This window comes from Ranitomeya imitator, chromosome 8 (genome assembly GCF_032444005.1).
Source record: "Ranitomeya imitator isolate aRanImi1 chromosome 8, aRanImi1.pri, whole genome shotgun sequence".
NCBI classification, from domain to species: Eukaryota; Metazoa; Chordata; class Amphibia; order Anura; family Dendrobatidae; genus Ranitomeya; species Ranitomeya imitator.
The window spans coordinates 172,914,350-172,935,475 of record NC_091289.1 but is presented as its reverse complement, the minus strand read 5'-3'; the positions used below and the strand labels follow the sequence as shown (position 1 = coordinate 172,935,475).

General features: G+C 42.2%; 1 protein-coding gene across 1 annotated transcript in view; it reads right to left on the bottom strand.

Moving 5' to 3' along the window:
* The window catches only part of RAB3B (RAB3B, member RAS oncogene family), a 73,034-nt gene that overhangs the window by 36,822 nt on the left and 15,086 nt on the right, over positions 1 to 21,126 (bottom strand). Inside the window, exon 2 of the mRNA XM_069737912.1 lies at positions 18,922 to 19,149. Within this exon, the coding sequence (XP_069594013.1) occupies positions 18,922 to 19,149 (228 nt within the window). The remainder of the gene's footprint in view (positions 1 to 18,921; positions 19,150 to 21,126) is intronic.

The window sequence follows — 21,126 nt, the reverse complement described above, 5'->3', positions numbered from 1 at the left end:
AAATTTACTTAAGAAGTACAGTTACCCTTTAAGACTCCTTGAAATATGGCTGCCTATAATCATTGCAATATGACGTTAACAATCTGGTCGTGGGTTCATATATTAAGCTCTTACTGTAATACATTAAATACAATAAAGAATTCCATCTTTCTCTGTAAAGTTTAATGGGAAAGTGAAGAGAAGAGGAAAACTTACAAGAAAGAAAAACAAAAAACAAAAAAAAAAAAACACAAGCGCACTGAACCAACAAGTGACTGGTTATCCTGCTCAGGTTCCCAGGTAGCACCTCTGGGAGACTGAAATGAAAAGTTCTACTTGGCTGAGCCACAGATCACATCAGCTGAGATATCACCAGGCGAAGGTCATGGACCAGGAACCACAATGGGGGTGGAAATGCACCCATTAAACCTTTCCGTGGCGGTAATGCAGCAGTGTCAGCATTTCCGTGTTAGCCCAATTAATAATAGAGGATATACTCACAATGTACAAGGTATAGTTTCTTTACACTCCTCTTGATCCATTCACGTGCTGTGTACAGAGAGCGGCGGCTGTAACCGCGGCCCAGGTACTGACTTAAACAATGCAAAATAATCAACAAGTTTTTGAGCCATTTCTCCATAAAAAAAAAAAAAAAAAAAAACCCAAACACCAAACTAATAAAACAAACAAAAGACATACCATAAAACATGGTGGAGGGGGCTGATTAAGACTGGAGTTGTGGACGACAACCTTAGGCTACGTTCACATTAGCGTTGCGCGCCGCTGCGTCGGCGACGCAACGCACGACGCACGCAAAAACGCGTGCAAACGCACGCAAAAACGCTGCGTTTTGCGACGCGTGCGTCGTTTTTTGACGAAAATCGGACGCAAGAAAAATGCAACTTGTTGCATTTTCTTGCGTCCGACGCTAGCGTCAAAAACGACGCACATGTCGGAAAACGCAACGCGAAAAACGCATGCGTCCCCCATGTTAAACATAGGGGCGCATGACGCGTGCGTCGCCGCTGCGTTTCCCGACGCTGCGTCGGGAAACGCTAATGTGAACGTAGCCTTAATGAAGGGCTCCCTGCACTCTTAGTGTAAAAGCTTTGATCAAAATCCATGCTCAAAAACTGTTGGGCATGCTGAAGTATTTTTTTTAATCCATGAATATCAAGCTGAAAAAAACTGGAGCATTTTTTTCTGTCCCCTGCCAACCAACATGTGCCCTATGCCAATAAATCCAATGTACATTACAATGGGAAAAACACAGAGTATTTGAAGCTATTTTTATGTGGATTTTGGAGCAGAATCATGCAATCCATGTGAGCATACCCATATTCAGAAAAGTGGGAGACAAGTAGGGTAACCAGGCGAGATCTTTATAGCCATAGGTTCAGCAGTAATCAGTGTCACCAGCAAAGGAGCATGGTGGACGCCTTATCAACCCTCTCACAATCTTTTTGTTCAAACCAGCCATATGCATGAAGCGCGCGCTCGTGTGTGTGTTTGTGTGCGCACAGTGGCTTGCGAAAGTATTTACCCCCTGGCATTTTTTGTGGTTTGCTACCTCACAACCTAGAATTTCACTTTTTTCTTGGGGGTTGCATAAGTTCAAACATGCCTAAAACTGTGAACATTTGACTTTCTTTTTATTGCTAAGCAAGCAAATAGGAAAAAATAACTGAGAACTTCAGTATGCATAAGTATTCAACCTCCTAAAGTCAGTACTTTGTAGAGCCTCCTTTTGCAGAAATTACAGCTTCAAGTCGCTTTGGATGGGTTGTCCATATCTTGCCACTGGGATTTGTGCCCGTTCCTCAATGGGCAAAACTGCTCCAGCTCCTTCAAGTTAGATGGTTTTCTCTGGTGAACAGATTGGATTAAGCTCTGGGCTTTGACTAGGACACTCCAGATCATTTACATGTTTTCCCTTAAAGCATTCGAGTGTTGCTTTAGCAGTATGCTTTGGGACATTGTCTTCTTCAAAGGTGAGCCTCCGTACCAGTCTCAAATCACTGACAGACTGAAGCAAGTTTTGCTCAAGAATATCCCTGTATTTCCCACCGGCCATCTTCCCCTCAACAATTGTTCCTGTCCCTGCTGCTCAGAAACATCCCCACAGCAGGATGCTGCCATCACCATGTTTCACTGTGGGGATGGTGTTCTTGGGGCGATGAGCTGTGTTGGTATAGTGCCAGACGTAGCATTTACCTTGGTGGCAAAAAAATTTCAATTTTGGTTTAATCTGACCAAAGTGTCTTCCTCCACACAGCAGGAAAATTCTTTGTCAACCTGGTTCTGGAAAGAAGTGCTGGTTCCAGAGGAGAATAAATCAGATTAGCCAAAACATTCTGGAAAAGCATTCACAGGTTTTATTTTAAGACACAATATTACCACACTCACACAAAATAAGAATAAAATAAAGCAGTATACATTAGTAAGCACATCAACATAATAAAATTTTGGAAAACTATAAAGGGACACAGGGCAGAACATATGGATTATACTGATGTACCCATGCTTCTTTTTCTATTGGAGTTTTAGAATTAAAAAAAAAATATATGAAATAAATCTAATATGTCTGTTCCTGGTTTTACACTATATTTACCCTACTCTAATTTATAGAGAATGACGGTTTATTTGGAGAGGTACATCCGCAAGCTAACATCTGTCCTAACGGATGCTCATTGATTACAAGAACCGCCTGGGCACCACATTAATACAAAAACTGATGGTCTGAGTTGTTATTTAGGACACTACTCAGACTGTGATTGGGTTGAGACTTTTATTGTGAATTTTTAATCTACACTTGCAACAATTATATTTTTTTGCAGCTCTTTTGTACTGTGCTCCGATGGTTTTATAATACAGGTCCTTCTCAAAAAATTAGCATATAGTGTTAAATTTCATTATTTACCATAATGTAATGATTACAATTAAACTTTCATATATTATAGATTCATTATCCACCAACTGAAATTTGTCAGGTCTTTTATTGTTTTAATACTGATGATTTTGGCATACAACTCCTGATAACCCAAAAAACCTGTCTCAATAAATTAGCATATTTCACCCATCCAATCAAATAAAAGTGTTTTTTAATAACAAACAAAAAAACCATCAAATAATAATGTTCAGTTATGCACTCAATACTTGGTCGGGAATCCTTTGGCAGAAATGACTGCTTCAATGCGGCGTGGCATGGAGGCAATCAGCCTGTGACACTGCTGAGATGTTATGGAGGCCCAGGATGCTTCAATAGCGGCCTTAAGCTCATCCAGAGTGTTGGGTCTTGCGTCTCTCAACTTTCTCTTCACAATATCCCACAGATTCTCTATGGGGTTCAGGTCAGGAGAGTTGGCAGGCCAATTGAGCACAGTAATACCATGGTCAGTAAACCATTTACCAGTGGTTTTGGCACTGTGAGCAGGTGCCAGGTCGTGCTGAAAAATGAAATCTTCATCTCCATAAAGCATTTCAGCCGATGGAAGCATGAAGTGCTCCAAAATCTCCTGATAGCTAGCTGCATTGACCCTGCCCTTGATGAAACACAGTGGACCAACACCAGCAGCTGACATGGCACCCCACACCATCACTGACTGTGGGTACTTGACACTGGACTTCAGGCATTTTGGCATTTCCTTCTCCCCAGTCTTCCTCCAGACTCTGGCACCTTGATTTCCGAATGACATGCAAAATTTGCTTTCATCAGAAAAAAGTACTTGGGACCACTTAGCAACAGTCCAGTGCTGCTTCTCTGTAGCCCAGGTCAGGCGCCTCTGCCGCTGTTTATGGTTCAAAAGTGGCTTTACCTGGGGAATGCGGCACCTGTAGCCCATTTCCTGCACACGCCTGTGCACGGTGGCTCTGGATGTTTCCACACCAGACTCAGTCCACTGCTTCCTCAGGTTCCCCAAGGTCTGGAATCGGTCCTTCTCCACAATCTTCCTCAGGGTCCGGTCTCCTCTTCTCGTTGTACAGCGTTTTCTGCCACATTGTTTCCTTCCAACAGACTTACCATTGAGGTGCCTTGATACAGCACTCTGGGAACAGCCTATTTGTTGAGAAATTTCTTTCTGGGTCTTACCCTCTTGCTTGAGGGTGTCAATGATGGCCTTCTTGACATCTGTCAGGTCGCTAGTCTTACCCATGATGGGGGTTTTGAGTAATGAACCAGGCAGGGAGTTTATAAAAGCCTCAGGTATCTTTTGCATGTGTTTAGAGTTAATTAGTTGATTCAGAAGATTAGGGTAATAGGTCGTTTAGAGAACCTTTTCTTGATATGCTAATTTATTGAGACAGGTTTTTTGGGTTATCAGGAGTTGTATGCCAAAATCATCAGTATTAAAACAATAAAAGACCTGACAAATTTCAGTTGGTGGATAATCAATCTATAATATATGAAAGTTTAATTGTAATCATTACATTATGGTAAATAATGAAATTTAACACTATATGCTAATTTTTTGAGAAGGACCTGTATAAGGGAGGAAGAGTGAGAAGCTGAGTGAGGAAACAGGCAGAAAAACACAAAGACTGCGTGGAGCTTTCTAACAAGTCTTGTCTCATCGCAGAGATGGATTCACATCTACACTGCTCAATAAATACTGGTGTATAATGTCTTCTGTGCTGCTATTACTTCTCTCTGTGTGCTAAGGAATGAAGAACAGGAATCTCCATCTGTGTAAGTAATACATCATAGCATCTCATCTCCTCCCACTAGCTCAGACTCAATTGCAAATTCAGGGATAGTGCAGAGGGGAAAAGCTGGTGCAGGATGGACATAATATAATGGCCAGAAGTGTTATTCCTTATCTCCACACACAGGACAGATCGTTATGAAAATTTACATGAAAGTACAGTTACCCTTTAAGACTCCTTGAAATACGGCGGCCTATAATCATTGCTATATGACGTTAACAATCTGGCTGTGGGTTCATATACTAAAAAGGTGTTCCTGTAATACAATAAATACAATAAAGAATTTAATCTTTCTCAACAAAGTTTAATGGGAAAGTGAAGAGAAGTGGAAGACGTGAATCACCGAATAGAGTACCAAGAAGAGGAAGACTCACAAGAGGAAAAAAAAACAAAAAAAAAAAAACAAGCGCACTGAACCAACAAACGACTGGTAATCCTGCTCAGGTTCTCAGGTAGCACCTCCTGGAGACTGAAATGAAATGAGAAGTTCCACTTGGCCACAGATCACATCAGCTGAGCCCCGGTGAGATATCACACAGGCGAATGTTGGGGAGTCTCCCACGTCTTTTGGCAAACTCAAAACGAGCCTTGCAATTTGTGTGTGTAAGTAGAGTTTTTTTTCTGCCCACTCTTCCATAAAGACCACCTCTATGGAGTGTACAGCTTATTGTAGTCGTATGGAGAGATACCCTATCCTCTGCTTGGGGGCTCAGCAGCTCCTTCAGGGTTACCTTTGGTCTCTGTGCTACCTCTCTGATTACTGCCCAGTTCTCCGGTTGGCCAGTCCGAGCCTGCATGTACTTCTCAACAATTTTGTCCCTGGCTTGTTTGAATATCTCCTTGGTTTTCATGGAGATCTTTGGTTAGTGATGCCTCTTGTTAATGGTGTTGCAGCCCCTGTGACCTTTCAGAAATTGTAAAGTGTATAAACCGACTGACATGTGACACTTAGATTGCCCACAGGGGGACGTCCGGTCACTAGGCATGCAACTTGCTTGCACTAGAAAATTTTAGGGGCTTCATAACAAAACGGGTGAATACATATGCACATGGTATTTTATACCATAAATTTGATTTATGCTTATATTTTTCTCACTTCACCAATTAAGACTCTTTAGTGCTGATGCATCACATACAAATCAGATGTTTGGACTCAAGTCCCAACGGGACCCACAAACGTGAAGATAAGCGGAATGTCAAGGCACCCTAATAAACGGCATTCAACCTTCAAATAAAAAAAAAAAAATATTTGAAGGAAATCAGCAGGAAGAGAACAGATCTCGTCCACCATGTTATCACCATGGTGCATTACATGGAGCTTTACATAAGACGTTATTATCTCTGCGTTAATATCCTGGCTGCTCGGCCTAAAGCAGTGACGCCTGTTTTCGTACATTCGGCCATTAGCCATTTTGTCTTATTTACACTGTTCTTTTATCTGCAGGCACACAGAGAATATCTTCACGTATTGTTCAGCCTTCGCTGCTGTGATACCACATATTAATGTCCTTTATTTTTATTTATGGGCATTAAAACCATGGCTGTGATGGGGCCTGAAGTGCCCACATCAGAAAAGCTTGTTCAACAAGCTTTATTCGGGCAGTCTAACCTGAACAATAACATGGACTTCCAGAAGAAGTCAGTGTTCGGGGTTCTTGTGCTCCTCGAGAACCCGGGTGCTGTGAACTGAGATAATGTCATTAAGGTTACCTTAGTTCACAGCAGCCAGTCGCCCTCACAAGGGCTGTGCAACTGTCCGGCACTTACCCTGCACTCGTGAGAACTGGCGCATGTGAACTGAAGTAACCTTACTGATGTCACCTCAGTTCACAGCAGCCGGGTGTGGCAGTGGCCGCTGCTCCAGACTACAGACTATGGAGCTGCGTTCTCTGAACCGAGCTCCATAGACTGAAGACGACTAGGATCGTTGTGTGACCTCCATTTGGACTACAGCGGACTGGTGTGCATCTAATTTTTTTTAAATAAATGGGGGAAAGAGGGAAATTGTTGGTGAGTTAAAGTTTAATTTAAAAAGTCTGTTTTCAAATATAGTTTTTTTTCCCAGTGTGTTTTTTTCTCTTTTTACTTACTGAGTTAGTAATGGGGGTGTCAGATAGATGCCACACCATTACCAATCTTTGGGCTTGATGTCAGCAGACATTAACCCCAAAATATTACCCCGCTTGCCAATGCACCAAGGAAAGCGGGAAGAGCCAGGCAAAGCATCACACACCTAATGTATGTTTTTTTTTTCTAGAGTGGCTGAGTGCTGCTATTTTTGGCTGGAAAGGGCCCAATAACTATGGGCCTGCCGATCCTGAGACTACCATCTCCCAGCTCCCTGCTTCAGTTTGGCTGGTCATCAAAAATGTGAGGAACCCATTAAACCCATACATTTATAAAATAACAAAAAAACAAAACAAAAAAAAAAAAAAAGCATCATTTATACCCCTCTCTTTTTGATAACCTGCCAAGATAAAGCAGACAGCTGAGGGCTCCAGGTCGCAGCCATCTGCCTAACCTGCGCTGGTTATCAATTTTTTTTTCATTATTATTTTTTTACATGGTTCACCGGCCAATAACAGCCATGTCAATACTTGACATGGCTGTGATAGGAGCAGAAGTCCCCACACAGCCTTTCAACGAGCTTTGTTCAGGCTGCCAAACCAGAAAAGTAACACAGACTTCCGGGAGAAGTTCTTGTTCAAGGTCTGTGCACAGACACTAGGTGTCCGGTACAGACCTCAAACTTTATCATTCAAATTCGCCCATCACTAGTTAAACAGGTTCTTTGGCATTAGAAAAAAAATAGTTGCTTTTTCTCCCCCCCCCCCCCCCCTCAAAAAAAAAAAAAAAATAGAGCCACACCTATGATTGCCGGGAATGCTTCTGAAAATTTGGCCTGTTGGTACCCAACATCATGGGATGGCAAGGGGGGGGGGGGGGTTGTTTTAGGCTATGTGCACACGTTCAGGAATTCATGCAGAAAATTCCTGTGAAAAAACGGACATTTTCTGCATGAAATCCGCAAGAAAACCGCATGCGGTTTTTGCCGCGGTTTTGACGCGTTTTTGCCGCGTTTTTTTCCGGACACTTCCCAATGCATTTTGGAGTGGGAAATCCGCAAAAAAAACGCAAAAAGATAGAGCATGGCCGGATTTTGTGCCTGATGCGTTTTTTATGCGGAAAAAAACGCATCATGTGCACAAAACATGCGGAATTCATTCTAAATGGTGGGATGCTTATTGTATGCGGTTTTTTTGCGGTTGTATAGCGTTTTTATCGGGAAAAACCGCGAAAAAAACAGAACGTGTGAACACAGCCTAATAATACAGGGTCACACACCGAACCTGCTCCAAACCTGCCAGGTGATCGGCTGTTTAACATTGCAGGCAACCATTGGTTAGTGCTGCGTTAGCAGATAACTCTGATTGCAGAGGTTTAACCCTTTATATTCCGTGGTTATCAGTGACCATGGCATCTAAGTGGTTAGACAGAAGGGCCCAGTCTCTCGCTCCCACGATGTTATCAGTAACCCCTTGGATTGTGGTCAATAGACCTCCATAATAAGTGTCCAAATTCATAGAAAGGGAGATGCAATTCAGACTTTTACATGATTTTTATGTACATTCCTAGAAATAAAATAATTAAATTCTTGTTGCAGAAAATATATGGAAAAAAAGGCACAAGATCCAGATAATTCTGTCACTACCATTAAGGTTTAATTAAAGCAGAAGTCGTCTGTTTATCCAGTAAGTGAGCACCTTCTGCCGGAGTAATTTATAAATTGAACCGTTCATTAATATTCGTGTGTTCCTGGCTCTGCTTTCCATCCGTTGCTACAATTATGGCTCTGCATAATTAAATGTTCCCGGAAAGGATAACACGTGTGACATAAGAGCATAGCCTGTGCTGTAACACGTAAAGTGGTGCGGAGCGCGTCTAACACATAAAGAAAAAGCTTAACCCCTTCATCACTGGAAGTGTGGCGATGGAGCCTCATAATATAATCACTGTCCAGTCTACCAATAAGTAAAATAAAATGAAGCCCCTTCCGAAACCTTTACAACATTGGTCACATGAATAGCATGATGGAAAATTTGCACTATTTGCCATGGATTTTTTAATGAGATTTCCCTTTGGCCCCAAATACCTAATAATAATAAAAAAAATTAAAAAAAATTGGGATGCAAGTTACCCGGGTGCTGATGCTGGCCCTGATGCCAGATAGTTTAGTCTTATCCTAAAGATGGGTCATCAATTGCAGAAAACCCCCTTTAAAAGTTCTGACTTCTAAAACTCTAGACTTCGTATTAAAGATATATTCCCATTTGAACATTTATGGCCTGACCTTAACTAATTCCATAAATGCCAGATAGAGGTCGGTCCTACTTATCTAGATTTCGCTCAAGAATTGGGCCCAGTCATGCACCACCAGGAAAGAAAAAGTGGATGCGCATCTCTCTTTAACTTTTGTTCCAATAAGTATGATTTCAGAGACCCGTGCTTGTGTGGCCACATCTCCATTCCCAGCAACACACATTAGGGCCCCGTTCTCAAGAAATAGAGTATATGGGTCCCTGCAGTGGTACCTGCATTTATGGTGTATCCTGTGCCTTTTAATTTTCAAGTGAATGCCAGTCCAGCTATTCACAGGTGGCATCTTTTCTGAATTAAGTCCTTAATTTTCACTTATCTTCTTCATCCTGCACAGACCTCCATGACAACTTCTCCCAGCCTATCTGAACATTTATGGCATTACTGCAGGATATGTTATAAATGCTGATAGATACAGCTGGCTCCCAGATTTCTCGAGGACGGTGCTTTGTCTTGCACCATCGGGAATGTAAAAGTGGTTGCTCATGAGCTGCTCTCAACATTCAAAGTTGTTAACATACAAGAGTGTGTTAGCGCCTCACACGTATGGCCTCCTCTCCATTCCTGGCAATAAGTCCCTATTTGCAAGAAAGATGTGTGTTCCATCAGTGACAACTGCATCTATGAGGCATATCCTGCATTGCATACCCTTCGAGGAAATACAGTATTGGTAAATCCAGGGACATCTTCAAATTCATCCATTTCCCCTTATCTTCATCCGACACAGACCTCAATGACAACTTCTCCAACATTTTAGGCCACCTGCATTAATGCCATGGATAATGGGCATCAATATCAATCCCTTTAGTAGTTAATATCTGCTGTAGTATATCCAACTGTGTGGGATAATAAACTATTACGATCACCAACCACCCCATGTCAATTTGTGTGACGTAGAACATTTAGAAATTTAGCAATGTGAAAATAATTAGTTAGATTTTTAATGACTCGATCGTCAGCTCCAATGTGTTTGATCCCAGAATAAGTCACTTCCATTCGCTGCAGTTTGCGCTTCACCATGAATCTATATACATAATTGTCTAAGGGGTACTTCCGTGTTATGAAAGGCAATTCAGTTCCACAATGGACATAGCGGTCAGAGCACATACAGTGATCTGACAATAACCCAAAATCATAGAACGAGCTCTGAGACGTGGGAACTCTGCAGACCGCAATCCCTAATCCTCTCCAAACAACACTAGAGGCAGCCGTGGATTGCGCCTAACTCTGCCTATGCAACTCGGCACAGCCTGAGAAACTAACTAGCCTGAAGATAGAAAATAAGCCTACCTTGCCTCAGAGAAATACCCCAAAGGAAAAGGCAGCCCCCCACATATAATGACTGTGAGTTAAGATGAAAAGACAAACGTAGAGATGAAATAGATTCAGCAAAGTGAGGCCCGACTTTCTTAACAGAGCGAGGATAGGAAAGGTAACTTTGCGGTCTACACAAAACCCTAAAGAAAACCACGCAAAGGGGGCAAAAAGACCCTCCGTACCGAACTAACGGCACGGAGGTACACCCTTTGCGTCCCAGAGCTTCCAGCAAAACAATTAGACAAGCTGGACAGAAAAAATAGCAAACAAATAGCAAAGAAGAACTTAGCTATGCAGAGCAGCAGGCCACAGGAATGATCCAGGGAAAAACAAGTCCAACACTGGAACATTGACAGGAAGCCAGGATCAAAGCATTAGGTGGAGTTAAGTAGAGAAGCACCTAACGACCTCACCACATCACCTGAGGGAGGAAACTCAGAAGCCGCAGTACCACTTTCCTCCACCAACGGAAGCTCACAGAGAGAATCAGCCGAAGTACCACCTGTGACCACAGGAGGGAGCTCTGCCACAGAATTCACAACACTTCCGTCTGTCTGTCTGTCCTTTTGTCACGGTTATTCGTTCGCTGATTGGTCTCGGCAGCTGCCAGTCATGGCTGCCGCGACCAATCAGTGACCGGCACAGTCCGATTAGTCCCTCCCCTACTCCCCTGCACTCACTGCCCGGCGCCCGCTCCATAATCCCCTCCACTCACCGATCACACAGGGTTAATGGCAGCGGTAACGGCCCGCGGTGTAACGCACTCTGTTACCGCTGCTATTAACCCTGTGTGTCCCCAACTATTTACTATTGATGCTGCCTAGGCAGCATCAATAGTAAAATATGTCATGTTAAAAATAATAATAAAAAAAAACCTGCTATACTCACCATCCACCGCCTTTCTCGCTCCTCGCCACGCTCCCGGGACCGCTCCATTGCAAGCGGCAGCTTCCGCTCCTAGGGCTGGTGTGCGACAAGGACCTGCCGTGACGTCACAGTCATGTGACCGCGACGTCATCATAGGTCCTGCTCACACCAGCCCTGGGACCGGAAGCTGCCGCTTGCAATGGAGCGGTCCCGGGAGCATGGCGAGGAGCGAGAAAGGTGGCGGACGGTGAGTATAGCAGGACTTCAACGGGCTATAGGTGAGTATGTGTTTATTTTTTTTAAAGTCTCAATACTACGTGTCTCTGTGCTGGGCAGTATACTACGGGACTGGGCAATATACTACGTGGCTGGGCAATATACTACGTGGCTGGGCAATATACTACGTGGCTGGGCAATATACTACGTGGCTGGGCAATATACTACGTGACTGGGCAATATACTACGTGGCTGGGCAGTATACTACGTGGCTGGGCAATATACTACGTGGCTCTGTGCTGGGCAATATACTACGTGGCTGGGCAGTATACTACGTGGCTGGGCAGTATACTACGTGGCTCTGTGCTGGGCAATATACTACGTGGCTGGGCAATATACTACGTGGACATGCATATTCTAGAATACCCGATGCGTTAGAATCGGGCCACCATCTAGTTATTAGATAATTGTCTAGTGGAGGAGGAGGAAGCAGAAAAGACATTTGCTCTTTGCCAGAGGGTTTCTGTAATGCACATTTCTGACAGGTGCGGTGTATGCAGTTCTATCACGCGGATTTGTCTTTTTCCTATTTTACAAGGCGCAGCAGTAAAACTAATGGAGGATGAACAGACACATCCGCCGCAGAATGACTCATCCGCTATATTACAATGATAAAGGGTCCTGGGAAATCTCATAGGACATTTCAGTGATGTATAAACTGCATCAAAGACGTAAAACATGGCTCCGGGTCACTGCCTCGGAGCACGAAACCCCATAAATACCGGGCTCATCACTAATTAATGGTAGGGGGATGCAGATCATTTCAGAAATGGAAAGAAGCTCAATTTTATGGCCCAGCTTTTTTATTGCAAAAAAGTAAACCTGCTTCTAAGGTGGGGGTCCCTCTCCCCCCCCCCCAAATCGCTTTGTTAAAAGGTGACCATACACATAAGAACAAAGTTGACCATATTTACCAGCTTTGCCTGGAAAAGTCCACTGTCGTATGTGTGCCAAGTCCTCCCGATTTCTTCCCTTACAGAAATTTTTGGGGGTTAGGAAGGATTGGGCATTATTGTTTTCAACATGCCCAATCCTTTGCTATCTTGATAGATAAACGGTCGCTAGAGGTGTCAAGTAATGGTCTACTCCCCACTCCAGAAATAGCCCGAGATCGCTCTATGCCATCGCGGCAAAATGCTGAAGAATGGGGTCTGTATTGTTACCAACCAAGAAAGCTGAAACTGGTTTAGGACTTTTCGTAACTCTCTCATCACCACAGTGGCACAGCGCAGGTTGCAAAACGACCCTGTTCACCTCCAATTTTACAGCAGCATAGAGTGATCTTTGGCCCCATAACCGATCAGTGCCCCATCCAAAAGGCATTTTTGCAAACTCTTCCAAAATGAGAGGATAATCCCAAACTTTTGGAAAAATCTCCAGGGCACCATGTAATTCCCCAATAAATAAGCATGTCTAAAAAAAAAATATTTATATTATATATATATATCTTGTGCGTTTACACAGAACTTTGGGGTCCAACTGTGCTGTTGAAGGGGTCCAGAATAGGACATGGCCACACGTTCTCTATTCCGTGCTGCAAAATATGTTGCCACGATACAAATCAATAGTAAGTAAATCAAATAAGATGTAGTAATGTGATTTTCTGGACTTTTGGAAGATGAACAACACTAAACTAAAAGTCCTGAAATTCCAAGCATTCTCTGCTTCCAGCCGTCTGGTCAGCAATAGACTGTATAACAAGCAAAGGATATTAAGAAAAGCCACTAATAGCTGCGCTACATAAAAGCTGAAATGGGACCATTAAGGGCCACTTTATTTTCCTGCAAATTACCATATAAGTCGTCTTAGTGGGTCCAAATAAACCACCATGTTCATAGTCATCCAACAAATGTATTACTTCTTCTAGAAGGAATTTTAAAAGCAAAGTCATACAAAATTATTTGGAAACAGAATAAAACTAAATTCACCCCCCACTATCACAAATGGGTTTCCAGCATATTCAAGTAACTGTGTCCAAGATGGATTATTAATAAGGAACATATTAGATCTTATTCATGTCTGCAATTTAGTTCTTTGGTCTAAAATCCTGTGCGGTTTACATCTATAACATGCCCGTATAGCAATGGTGCCGTTTCTTATTTAAGGCTACATTCCCATGATGAGATTTCGGTGAGTTTTTTATATTACAGATTTTCTGCACCCATTAAGTAAAATAGGTAACTTGCATTAAAAAAAAAAAAAAAAACAACAACAACAAAAAACAAAACTTAAAATGCACCAAAAACTTATCGTACTTCATACTTGAATGCATTTTTTTTTTGTACAGAATGGTCACAATTTTTTTCAAACATAAAAATAAACTTGTTTTTGCCCTAAACTTGATCAAAATTGTCATTGTTTTTTTTTTTTTCTCACATACATCTCACATTGGTGGACAAACACTTTGTGTAGTACCGGCTTGCAAGGTAGAAGCAAAGCTGAACTTTGGTATACTGAAAAAAAACAACAAAACCTACTTTTTGTAAGCAGCTTCTTTACTGCCAAGAGAGCAGGTTTTGCCATCAGAAAAAAAAAAAAGCATAAAAAAATACAGTATGTTTGTATCGCTTCTACTTTGTATTCTTGTTTTTGCTCCCCAAAAAATTCTATGTAATAAAAATTTTAACTAATTAGCATGAAGTCACCATGAGTGTGCAGTGAAATTATATTATACAGCCCCTGATTGGCTGGCGGCTCCTATTGCAGTGCAGGAAACAGGTCCTGCATGGCAATAGATTTAAACTGAACGTACATCAGAGGAAGCAAACTTACTGAGAAAACAGTTGAATACTGTCCCTGTGGCCTGGTGCGTCCTGGCCCCATATGCCAGTAGGGGCAGTGATGCCCTGATGGTAGCCCTGATCAAGGTTACAAGTCCATACCTATATATCTTGATGTTCTTTTGTCCACTGTGCACAACATAATCAATAAGGATATAAGCCATGGCGCTGTAGCCAATCTCCCTGGACGTTAGAGAAAAATTGACGAAAGTTTGCAATACAGAATAGTCTGGATGGTGGATAAGCAGCCCTTATCATGTTCCAAAAAAATTCAAGCAAAATGTACGCAAGCCAAAATCTTTCTGGGAAAAGCATCTTGTGGACAGATGAGACCAAGATAGGGCTTTCTGGTAAAGCACATCATTCTGTTTTACTGAAAAAGGAATAAGGCCTACCAAAAAAACAAACAAAAAAAAAAAAAAACAGTGCCTACAGTCAAATATGGTGGAGGTTCAAAGATGTTTTGTGGTTGTTTTGCTGCATCTGGCACTGGGTGCCTTGGATGTGTGCAAGGCATCATGAAATCTGAAGATTACTGTTGAATTGTAAAGCGCTGTGGAATATGTTGGCGTTATATAAAAATTATTAATATTATTATTATTACCAATGGATTGTGAGTCGCAATGTAGTGGCTAGTGTAAGGAAGCTGGGTTTGTGTCTGAGGTCATGGGTCTTCCAGCAGGACAATGACCCCAAACACTTCAAGAAGCATCCAGAAATGGATGGAAACAGAGAACTTAACATTGCTGTTGGGAGAAGGCGCCTTCAAATATGAGAGGCCTGGACCAGTTTGCAAAAGAAGAGTGGTTCAAAATTCCAGTTAAGAGGTGAGGGTGGCAACAATTTTTATGGCTCATTTTGGGAGGGTTGTGTGAAATTATGTCCAATTTGTCTTTTTTTCCCCCTCTTTTTTTGTGTGGTTCCAATACACACAAAGGAAATAAATGTGTGTAACAAAACATGTGTAATTGGAATAATTTTCTGGGAGAAATACTTCAATTTCTGGAACAATTTCAAGGGTGCCAACATTTTAGGCCATGACTATATATACAGCGGGTACGGAAAGTATTCAGACCCCTTTACATTTTTCACTCTTTGTTTCATTGCAGCCATTTGGTAAAATCAAAAAAAGTTCAATTTTTTTCATTAATGTACACTCTGCACCCCATCTTGACTGAAAAAAAAAAATAGAAGTGTAGAATTTTTTGCAAATTTAATAAAATAGAAACTGAAATATCACATGGTCATAAGTATTCAGACCCTTTGATCTGACACTCATATTTAAGTCACATGCTGTCCATTTTCTTGTGATCCCCCTTGAGATGGTTCTACTCCTTCATTGAAGTCCAGCTATGTTTAATTAAAATGATAGGAATTGATTTGGAAAGGCGCACACCTGTCTATATAAGACCTCACAGCTCACAGCGCATGTCAGACCAAATGAGAGCCATGAGGTCAAAGGAACTGGCCAAGAAGGTCAGAGACAGTTGTGGCAGGGGCAAAGAACTGGCCAAGGTTACAACAGAATTTCTGCAGTACTCAAGGTTCCTAAGAACACAGTGGCCTCCATAATCCTTAAATGGAAGAAGTTTGGGACCACCAGAAGTCTTCTTAGACCCGGCTGTCCAGCCAAACTGAGCAATCGTGGGAGAAAAGCCTTGGTGAGAGAGGTAAAGAAGAACCCCAAGATCACTGTGGCTGAGCTCCAGAGATGCAGTAGGGAGTTCTACAAAGTCAATTATCACTGCAGCCCTCCACCAGTCAGGACTCCCAGAATATGAGAAAAACGATTCTCTGGTCTGATGAGACGAAGATAGACCTTTTTGGCACTGCTCGTCACCTGCCCAATACAATCCCAACAGTGAAACATGGTGGTGACAGCATCATGCTATGGGGGTGTTTTACAGCTGCAGGGACAGGATGACTGGTTGTCATCGAAGGAAACATGAATGCGGCCAAGAACAGAGATATCTTGGATGAAAACCTCTTCCAGAGTGCTCTGGATCTCAGACTTGGCTGAAGGTTCACCTTCCAACAAGACAATGACCCTGAGCACACAGCTAAAATAACAAAGGAGTGGCTTCAGAACAACTCTGTGACTATTCTTGACTAGCCCAGCCAGACCTGAATATGGCTGTCCACCAACGTTCACCATCCAACCTGACAGAACTAGAGAGGATCTGCAAGGAAGAATGGCAGAGGATCCCTAAATCCAGGTGTGAAGAACTTGTTGCATCATTACCAAGAAGACTCATGGCTGTACTAGCTCAAAAGGTGCTTCTACTCAATACTGAGCAAAGGGTCTGAATACTTATGACCATGTGATATTTCAGTTTTTCTTTTTTTAATAAATTTGCACATTTCTGTTTTATTTCGGCCAAGATGGGGTGCAGAGTGTACATTAATGAGAAAAAAAAAAGAACTTTTATGAATTTACCAAATGACTGCAATGAAACAAAATGACAAATTTAAAAGGGGTCTGAACACTTTCCGTACCCACTGTATATCTCCTAATATAAAAGAGAAATCGACAAGTAATGCGAGAATGTTGCTGTGTTGTCAATACCAGATATAGCAATCTGTCAAGTCTGATGGCAAAGTGATGAAGTTATACAGCCCATGTCATCAGGGAATCACAGCAAAAGTGGCAACTAATGATGATTAATTATGAATAGGTAATGGACGCCCCCACATGAGGCCAGAGGGGAGCGTCTGAGTGACCTCGCAATGTTTATTATGTGCATGAATTAGTGAGCATTCGTTAAAACCACAGAAGGGGCAAAATTTGGATATTCAGACTATTTTAGGACACAAAATCCAATCATTTCTTAACCATTAAGAACAAAATCCCATCAGCTGTTAGGACATGCTGGGACTTGAAGTTTTGAAAAAAGGTTAGGGAACTTTTATCTACTCCGATAGGATAAATAATATCACTAATTATTGTAAATGCACCATGTCTATAACTCAGCGATGCACAATTGGCAGACAATGCAGCAGCTTAGGATGCAATGCACTTCCCTGGCTCACAACCAGGCCATTTTTTTTGTGTGTGAAGGCTTTTTTCTTCTTATTGGTACCATTTTTGAACACATAGAACATTTTGATAGGTTTTAGCATTTTTTGGGTGGGATGCAATGACCAAACAAAGTCAGTGCCAGGGTTTGTTTTTTTTAACAAAGTTTATCGGAGTGGCGTCGAGAGCAGAAGAAGACGGTGACCATTAACATTTCTACTGCAGGTGGGGAACTAACCACCTTGGAGGTGAAAATAAAGAAAAATAGCCAGAGTTGGGTTTTAAATAGTCCTGCAGAGCCCCTTTAAGTTTCAGGTTGTTGTGATCTACTGCTTTTAAAGACGATGATGTTGTGGTTCTCCGAGTCACTGCTTTTAAGTAGAGGTTTAGTTTATAAATCTAGATGTTTGGCCTCTGCTCAAAGTACACTTCTCAAAGTACACGTCAGGGTTAGAAATAAAACAGATCCTCAAAAGATTGTTCAGCCAAGGCCACACTTACACGTGCAAGAATATAAATAGGAGCTACAAAAACAGCGTCTCGCAGTCATCCTCGGCTGTTTTTTGATCTGCAACTCCCATTGTAGGAGCCTAGATAGGGTCAAGGCCACCATCAGGGCATTACTACCCTTACTTGTGTATGGGGCCCAGTGAGCTTAAGCAAAGAGGGGGGGCCCAGACTTAGTCCGGGCCCCCTCCTCTCTTTTGCTCACCGGTCCCCAGGGACAGGGATGGGTTGCGTTATACATCTGGGAGAAAGAAGCTTTCTTGAAGCTCCACGACCATTAAAACAGAATCACAGAACGGCTTTGGGGAAACTCGCTCTGCCTTTTTAGTGATGAGATGATGACGACAACGTCTACGATATTTTTTTTTAAATAAAATGAATTAAATGGGTGTATAATGTTGAATAATGATGAATTGAGTGTGGTGGAGAGCACAGCATGATGAATTGAGGGTGGTGGAGGGAAAATGTTGGTGTATTGAAGGGGGGTGAGAAAATGCTTCTGAACTGAAACTGGGGGGTGGAGAACAACAAATGATGAACTGAGGGAGGGATTTTGTTACTGTGCAAGGCATCACTATGTCACTTTTTTCATGATCATAGTGTAGAAGTTGGGGAAAAGTGGAGAATGTGCTTTGGAAGCGCTGCTCTAGGTAACTTATTTTCTGCAGAGACAATTCCTGGCTGGAAGAAGTGATGGTGGCCTGTGATGGATGAAGAAAAGCGAAGATGAAGAACTTCAACTAGAGACATCACCAATGAGTCAGTGTGCTACCTGTACACTTACAGTATACACTGTATACTATGTACAGGGCTCCTGTGTATAATGTCACTGGTGATCACTGTATTACCTGTGATCAGAATAAAAAAAACAAACACAGGTCTCATCTCTATATTCAGGATCCAACCACAATAGGTAATGTCACAGGTCACCTCCTCTCCCTCCATTCACAGTGACCTTTACACGCTCATTAGATGCTTCAATAAAATTGTGGCCAATGTACATGTGAATTACCGGAAAGACCAGGAAATTAGAAAAAAAATCCCTAATGGCTGGTGTGGAGAATGCAGCTTTGTTTAGCAGAATAATCATCCACTCACCCAGATCTGTAGCTTCACTCGCTTATCGTTTCGATACACCGTCTTCACCTTGAAGTCAATTCCCACAGTACTGACGAAAGCCGACGTGAAGGTGTCATCCGCGTACCGGAACAGGAAGGAGGTTTTCCCCACGCTGCTGTTCCCTATGATTAGCAATTTGAACATATAATCAAAATTCTGGTCCGAAGCATCTCGATGTCCGTATTTAGGATCAGTGGCGGAGGCCATCTGCAAAACAGAAACGGTAGGATTTAGCCCACTGGTCAACTTCAAAGGAGATCTTGAGGATCTGGTTAAGAAAATTAGCAGACCATGCCAAGACCTTCCTGGGAGAGGGTGCAGCTCCACAGGTAAAGAGCGAGGAATGGAGAAAACACCTTCCCAGTGGGTCTTCACCCAGTGACTCTCCAGCTGTTGTGAATGGACAGGTTTCAGCATGCAGTAAAGCTGTAGACTGTGGTAATGCTGGAACTTGTAGACTTCCATCAGTCATAGATTACTATTTTTGTGGTGTGCAAATGGGCATCTTTTCCAAAGTTAAAGCAGATTAATCATCATATTTCACAGTGCATTAAAAGGGGGGGGGGGGGGGGGGGGGAGGGGAAGAGGGATCTTTCAGACCTGATGAGGCTGGTGTTCTTTTTTTGAAAAGCCAAGGCAGGACGGCTGTATAATGCCATTTTAAAACGTTTACCTGTCTGATATTGAAATGAACTAGATAAGAATGCTCATTTAGTATCAGAATAAAAGCAATGCTGATGATTTTCACAGTAAGTTCACCAGCCTCATCAGGACCACGATCTCTGTAATCAAGTATGCAGTTTGTATTGCGAAATCTGCCGATACATCCCCGGGTTCACACGCTGAGTATTTGGTGCTGATTTTACACTTTACAAATCTGCAGCATTTTACAGAACCAGCAAAGTGGAAGAGTTTTACATTAATTTCACACTTTTTTTTTTTTTTTTTTAAATCCTTGACATGTCAATTTTTGTAGTGCAGATTTTACACATTCATTTAGTTGCATTTTATTATTTTTCGTGTCTCACATATTTCCAAAACACATAAAAAAAAAATGGCATAAATAAGTGTGTAAAACCATCCAGAAACGCTACGGACTTCAATTTAGAAATCAGTGCATAAAATCCGCAGCAAATCTACAATGTGCGAGCCTAGCCTGCAGACCGCCCTGTAATAGAACCTGCTTTGGTTATACCCCGCTGGTTTTCACCCCAATACCACAGCATATAAATATGACTGAGAATTTGACCTTCTGGTGAGAAAAGTGGTAAAACTTCAGCCGTCATGAAAAATACCGTAACTAAAATTCATCTATTTTAATGAGCTTTTTAAATTCACGATTCTCCATCTAACGACATTCATCAGCTCCGTGGAGCTTCCATCCATAATCAACAGCTAATTTACAGGACCTGATAATGAAGGATCAGTTAACCCCTTCCATGCAGTGCAAGCTTATAAGGATTACTATAACTGTATTAAAACGGGGAAAAAAAAAATTATATAATATATATATATATATATATATATATATATATTTTTTTTTTTTAAATTTCTTGCAGTACCTATCGATCAGAGGAGGCTGAAACGAGTTGATACAATTTGATAGGGGCACATCTAAAACAAATACTAGGCAAAAGCCACAATTAAAACGGGTGGAGAAAGGACGCCTGCAGACTACAGGCTCATTGACTTTCAGAGAAGGTCACACAACTTCTCAGAAGGAGGCAATGAACCACTTAGAAATTTCAGCTTCAAGTCTGTCTATGGCCGGTTTCACACGTCAGTGGCTCCGGTACGTGAAGTGACAGTTTCCTCACGTACCGGAGCCACTGACACACGTAGACCCATTGAAATCAATGCATCTGTGCAGATGTCATTGATTTTTTGCGGACCGTGTCTCCGTGTGCCAAACACGGAGACATGTCAGTGTTCGTGGGAGCGCACGGATTACACGGACCCATTAAAGTCAATGGGTCCGTGTAAAACACGTACCGCACACGGACGTTGTCCATGTGCAGTCTGTGTGCCGTGCAGGAGACAGCGCTACAGTAAGCGCTGTCCCCCCACTGGTGCTGAAGCTGCCATTCATATCTTCTTTGCTGTAGAGAAGATATGAATATTCCTTTTTTTTTGTTTCTCATGTTTAAAATAAAGATCCATGTACCCACCCCCCTCCCACCCCCT